Source organism: Ornithodoros turicata, chromosome 4 (genome assembly GCF_037126465.1).
Source record: "Ornithodoros turicata isolate Travis chromosome 4, ASM3712646v1, whole genome shotgun sequence".
Taxonomy (NCBI): Eukaryota; Metazoa; Arthropoda; class Arachnida; order Ixodida; family Argasidae; genus Ornithodoros; species Ornithodoros turicata.
In genome coordinates, this window is record NC_088204.1 from 40,552,714 (window position 1) to 40,559,538 (window position 6,825).

Here is a 6,825-nt window from a genome sequence, read left to right on the forward strand (position 1 = left end):
CGCTGTGAGCCGAAGACGAAGTTTCTAATCGTCTCCCCTGTCCCTGTCTCGGTTACCAGCAGTTTAGGCGTTGCTTTCAATGTTTTGCCTGCAATTACGTACGATTACCCAAGAAGGGATGTCTCTGTGGCTCTCGAGTGACACCTACTATGAGCCAATGGCGAAAGATATGGTCTGCGTACAGAATTGCAAAAAGTAACTCCACCCGTACTCGGATACTTTTCCAACGCATTTGTAACTGTATCTCAGTATTTTTTCCTGTCAGTAACTCTGACTGTAACTTAATTGCTTTTAAAGCTGAATATTTGTAACTGTAACTTAGTTACTTTTGAAAAGTAACTTTAACAACCCTGCTTGCCGTGCTGCTTGGGCGTTTGTGCAACACGGGTACGTACCATTTTCTGCATTTTCAGTCCATATGGGGTGTACACGGGCAATATGAGGCCCATATTGCAGGTATTTTCCCCATATTGGCTGCAACTGGACAATATGGGGCCCATATGCCAGTTTGAGCCAATATGGGGGAAATCTTGCCGAAACGGGTCCCATATTGGATCCGTATCGCCAATGATCAGCCAATATGCGCGAAATAGTCTGTGCTGCTTGGGTTTGTACTCTGTTGGAGCGGGTTGGAAATTTCTGGTTCATACACTATTGCGATCCCAATGAAGGCTTCTGAGGGATGTTTGGCATTGGCAGTACCGGGGGACCACCTGGGTCCTTCAGGAAGACATGCGTAGCACCTGTTCTTCGTTTTGAAGGCGATGCAGTGTTGTTTTTTTAACGCTATGCAACGTGGATGAATAAGATCTGCAGAAATAAACAGCAGAAGAGGAGAGAAGTAATATCAGTGCTGGATATTATACCAGATAATGATTTATTGTTACGTGGACTCACCGTTGGCGTAATCATGAAAATATTCGCGCAACATGAGCAAAATGGGCTTCCCAATATAGGCAGCCCATATTGGTTCAATATGGGGCCTGGTTGCCCTCGCCATATTGGTCACATATACGGGTCAAATATGGGACCCGTTTCAGCCAATATGGGGGAAATCTTGGGATAATGGGAAAATCCTGCTATTATGCGCCCCGCCCCATATTGAGCAGTATGAGCCAATATGGGGAAAATCCTGGCAATATGGGCCCTAATTGCCCGTGTACACCCCATATTGACTGCCCAAATGCCCAAGCAGCACGCAAGATTGGACATTGAAGCGTGTGAAATGCCTAATTTAATACGTCGTTGCATCCAACAACTTCCAGCAGATGATACACATTGTTTGAAACAGTCAACATACGTGGCAATCCCATTGTAACGTTCACTAGAACTCAACAACTCAACTTTCCACTTTCTGGAAGCAGCCGCCATCTTGCTTTGCGATGCCAACGCCAATCAGTCGAACCGACTGAGAGCGAGAGCGGTCGTTTGAGCGAAATCACGCGTCCTACAACTAATGGGCATGCACGACACTCGGATCGGACGTTTCATACAGCCTAAAATGTAGCTAGTTCCTCTAATGATAACGGAATTGCGGCAGGTCAAGTAAAAAACACAATGTTTGATAGGAAGGGATGGCTCTTCTGTAAAGCTAGGGGCTTTCAATTTACCGCAGGAAGTGTGAGTTGCTGAGGCGTATAGCCGTCACCGTCACGAAAGTGTTTCGCTTCTTTGCACTCTCGGAGCAGGTTGGAAATGTTTGGTGCATATACTATTGCGATCCTAATGAAGGCTCCTGAGGGGTGTTTGGCATTGGCAGCTCTGTGGGACTGCCTGCCTAGCACTATTTGATCCTGCTCTTCGTTTTTAGGGCGGGAACAGTACTATTTTTGAATTGTGATGTGGGTAAGCTTTCGTTTATCCCATCCTACAGTTAGCAATAGAAGACGGGCATAGCACATGTTCTTCGTTTTTGCGGCGATGCAGTGTTGTTTTTGTAATGCCATGCAATGTGGGTCAATAGGAAGATCTGTAGAAATGAAAAAGCAAAAGGGAGAGAGAGGTAATATCAGTGGTGGATATTAAACCGGATAATGCTTTATTATTACACGGATTTCCCGTTGGTGTTATCACGAAAATATTGGCGCAAGATGGGCAAAATGGGCTTCCCAATATTGGCAGCCCATATTGGAGCAATATTGGAAATCTTGGCACCCCATATGGGTCCAATATTGGACCAATATTGGCGTGCTGGTTGGGTGAGCGTGCTGCTTGGGCTTCTTCTAAAGCAGGAGAGAGGTCACAGAGGTCGCGGGCGGAGTAGAAAATACTCGAGAGCTGTAGCAAGGCCTCCGTTCTACTCACAAGGGTGCAAACTGGTATCTTTTTCTTTTTTCTTCTTCAGAGTGCGCAAGAATGTGCCTTCTTGTTTCGCACTTTTCATTTCTATTTACAGCTTTGATACGAGATATATGACAGTGATCGCTAGGAAGGTGGTACGTTATTTTGACAAAGCACATATCTGTGGGCCGGAATGATAAATGGTTGAACATGAGACAATTGATGTTCTGAGGCTGAACAGTATAAAAGGTATCATTACATTACATTACATTATAAAAGGCATCACGATTGACATGTAGAAAAGAGTGTTACGGCCGCGTGACTTCATTGAAATGCTTATTCTCCTGTCGATGTATTCCAGATCTTCCTCAAATCTACTATATTCAGCTTAAATCTTTCCATGTAGGGCAAAGGCAACATGAAAACGTACTGGATCTTGGGCGAAGTTCCATCACCAACTTCAGCGACGCCCATACGACATGTGCGCAGTGCATGCAGTTCACTGCGGGTTGCTGGGTCTCGCAAGAAGTCCGTTCATCAGCAACATGCTAAAGGGCAGACTTTCGGCTCGTGTGGTGGTAGCAACACTCTGCGTGTCGAGTGCTATAGCAATGATCTTCCATCGCTCTGGCGGAAAGGGAACTCCTGTCCCGCGTTAGAAGCCCTGGAAGAATCGACGCGGCAGAGGGACGAATTGCCTCGACGCACACCTCCCGGGAACGGCGGCTGTCAAGAGCAACAACCACTGCTATTGGCCGACTGTAACGATCACGTGGCGCTCCAGTTAATGCCTCCATGATGATAGTACAGAAAGAGAAAACGCCCAATACAGTTCGTACTCTTAGAGGAATTGTGTACCTGGTAACTCTGTAATGTGGCACCTGTCACATACATGAATGCAAAAAACGATGCAACGTTTGGCCGGCAAACGCTTGGAAAAGAAAGTCGCTGGCGAATTCAAGTGATGTTGCGTCGTTTTGACTTGTTTTCTCCTTCCCTCTTTCTCATGTTCTGCCAAATATATCACTATAGCTAATTGTTCGTAGGCTTTCGTTTTAATCGTTATAACGGCAAGGCTCCCCATTTGAGTAATGTACTAAACCCTTGTAAGAACGTTGGTTGACTTTCTTTATTTTCTTTTATAACCTTTATTTTCCGTGCGACCAGTATGCTAATCATTTTACACAGCAGCCATCACACAGTAATTGTAAAATGCCGTTCATTACACCGCGTTTGGCATCGAGTAATTTTATTCTGTGCTATTATTATTTTCCAACTTTATCTTCCTCCCGAAAACAAGAAAAGGGACGTACATTAAACCTTACCGAAAATGTATGCATCGCAACCGCTAATTATTCTAGTCAAAAGCTACTACTTTCTCCTCGCTTAACCTCGATTCATGGCCATAGAAAAAGAAAAAAAGCGACCTTTAATCGGATACCCTGACAACATTCTACATTTACGAATATTGTTCAGAAGCTCGCTTGTCATATTGTTAGGTATATTCTTCCTCATAGAGGCTCCTCAATCTTCCTCAATGTTTTAAATTCAGAGAGGCTTAGCTTATGTTACGTTTATACATATCAAAATTTGTGTGAATAAATTCAATGAAATAAAGAAATGAAGTGAAAAATAAAACGAAACAGGAATTCCGACTTTTTCATCTTTTGCAGCTGTGACCTCGTCCCGCAATGCCTTGATTAAACACGAATAAGAACTGCTCATATATGACCATGGTGCCTGAAATCACATTTGTGCAAGGTTCATCTTTTGAAGTAACGAATATCCAAAATGCTGAAACTTTGCTGGGATGCAAAAATTCACGCCTTTTCGCAGCCATGTGCGAAGAAGTGACAGCGGCAGCTATATCGTCCACGCCCAATAAGGGCGAGATGTGGCTCACGGTTGTGTTCAGCACGCTTTTTGTTTTTCGTGAGAATTGCTTTATTCAGAGAGAGACAACACTCCTTTATGGTCAGTAAGGTACATTGGGAACGTGGGCCACTGAAACTCGGTGGTTATGTCCTTGGTGAGGACGAGGTTGATGGAGTGGAATGAGTGTGCTGAGCGGAGGCTGGCGTCGGTACCCGCTGATGTTCCTGCCGATAGACGGTGCGAATTGCGTCTGAACAGTAGGCTATTGAATCGCCTCCCGCGGATTTCCGCCAAACTAGTGGTCAAGTGTCAGCTCCAGTGTCGTTAGCCAACGAGCAGGCATTTGATCCTTCTCGCATGCCCTGCGATGCACCTTCAGCAGCAAAGCGAATGCCACCACGTGGATCCCGTTTCTCAAATCTGTTATCTGTGCGTTATCCTAGCGAGCACAAGAAAAATAGGGTTTACCAAGCCAACTTCGATGTTTTGCAAGTCTGCTTGGGGAAGCCAACAATCTCTCTTCTTCGTGCAATGAAACTCCCCAATCATCGTCATAAAATGAAGGCGCTGGTGTTCTATTGTTCGTCTTCTTTATCTCGCGCAATAAAGAGATATTCATTGCCTGAATCGGGACTCCACATATTTATGAACAGAAGCAAAATAACATTCCATGTTACACATAATAGAACACAATTTATGACATTCTTCAACAAAGTTTATTTAACACCAGATAACTTCGTTCAATAATTATAATCATATTCACATACATGACATTAGGTTCCATGTAGAGGTGTGCGCCCCGCCGCCACGCCGCTGTCGCCGGGCAATTTTTGCTCGCCGCCGCCGATTCGCTGATCGGCGCATCGCTGTCAGTGAACGAATTTTAATTTTTTCCTAAGAATTTTACAAGTCAACAGAATGAAAACATGAGTTCCTGGGAATAATATTGCGACTGCCCCATAGACCGCCCAGTTATTATGGCGAACTGGAGCTTCAGCTGTCAGCAGCAATGAAACAGCAGTGGTGTTGGCACTGCCAGCAAAAGGTAATAGCAACTTCGAGGAGTGCATTGGTAAACACGGAGTAAAGATTGGGAGAAAGAAGGCAAACATGCCCGTGTGATGCCTCCCTCACAAATGCTCATAGCGCGTTCGCCATTTCTCGTGGCAGTTTAGGCTAGGTTGGGTTGGGTTGGGTTAGGTTAGCCAAACCAAATTTGAAGATGAACTCACACAGATTCCAACGCTGTCAGAAAAAAGGAAAAAGAAAGACAATTGTCTTTCTTTTTCGATAAAGTTGTCTCTTGATGTAAGGAGTTAATTAATTAACTCCTTACATCAAGAGGCAACTTTATCGTAGATATTTAGATAGCCTAATAAAAAAAAAGCACGCGTTTAAGAAGCAGACACTACGTGGACGCAAGTCCGGAACAACCAACTAGAACGACTGTATCAAGAAATAATGCTACACCGGGTTGATTTTCACATTTCTGAATTGGTTCATACACGAATCAGGCGTGGACCTAAGGGGGGGGGGGGGCATGGCTTGGTCCTCCTAAATATCTGTCGATAAATAGCGCTTCAATTGGCTTTAGGTAGCGCATGTGTATATCATGTTGTCAAAGGTAGGAGCCCTATACCCTGAGAAAAAATCCTGGATCCTCTACCGTATAGATACACGTAAAGGACAAATCAAAGCAAAATATGAGTTTCGCCGAATGAAGTGAGCCATGAATCGCATGGCGACAATAACCATAGCCCCAGGGGTCAGTCGGGGTGCGTGGGATTCCGTGTCATGGGGCTTTTTTTTTTAAGTTCATTCGCATGAAGCATACGATTTGTCGGATATCCTTCATAACCTTCTCTTGACTGTGAGCAGGGTAAACTTCTCGGAGGGGGTCAGGCACTCCATGTGAAAGTTCCGGGGAGGGGGGGAGGGGGGGGGCTGTGGACCACAGATCCACACAGTCGGCGCCGAAGGTTACAGGTTTGGTTACCTTTGCTGAAGTAATTTTCCCATTGTTCGAAGCGCTGTGAAGCAATCTAACATTTCGTGCCTCAATTATATGCCCTGTTGTGTTTAGTGTCAATCAGAAGAGACACTCACAGAGAGGCGGACGCAGTCAGTACGTAAGTATGTAATTTAACTAAAGCGTTGAGTACAAAAAGCACTTTTATGCACATTGAGATCAACTGCGCCGCCATTGTGCGTCCGAGGAAGAGAAAAGAAAATCGCGCCATAACTGCCGACGCAGAATCGGGGGACACCTCTCGAAGATTCCAGTATATCGCGTTGAATAAAGGTGGAATGACTAAATGTCATCTGTTATTAACATAGCCTAATAAACTTGATATTTAAGAATAAGACATTTAACGGAGTATTCCAGCGTCCGGGTTGAACAAGAGCGGTGGTTGTTCTTCTTCTTCTTCAGCCAGGAGAAGTTCAGGAGGAGTTCTTCTTTTAGCTTATTTACAGTTTTCCTTTTTCGTTTTTTCTTTCTCTCTCTTCACGTTTGGGCTTCTGTATAGCGATCAGAAACCATAACAACGCATTCCTACGAATTCCTATTAAAGCGTGCACCCTGGGAGCATTTATGTGCGACGCTACCAGCATAAATACGAGGGGCGTTCAAGTCAAACCGGGACTTTTCATTTTTCGCAAAAGTAAAAT

General features: G+C 44.6%; 1 protein-coding gene across 1 annotated transcript in view; it reads left to right on the plus strand.

Moving 5' to 3' along the window:
• LOC135391451 (guanylate cyclase 32E-like) overlaps positions 1–3,906 on the plus strand; it is a 709,869-nt gene extending 705,963 nt beyond the window's left edge. Inside the window, exon 23 of the mRNA XM_064621704.1 lies at positions 2,687–3,906. Coding sequence (XP_064477774.1) covers positions 2,687–3,079 — 393 coding nt within the window. The 3' untranslated portion in view covers positions 3,080–3,906. The remainder of the gene's footprint in view (positions 1–2,686) is intronic.
• Positions 3,907–6,825: the final 2,919 nt, after the last annotated feature.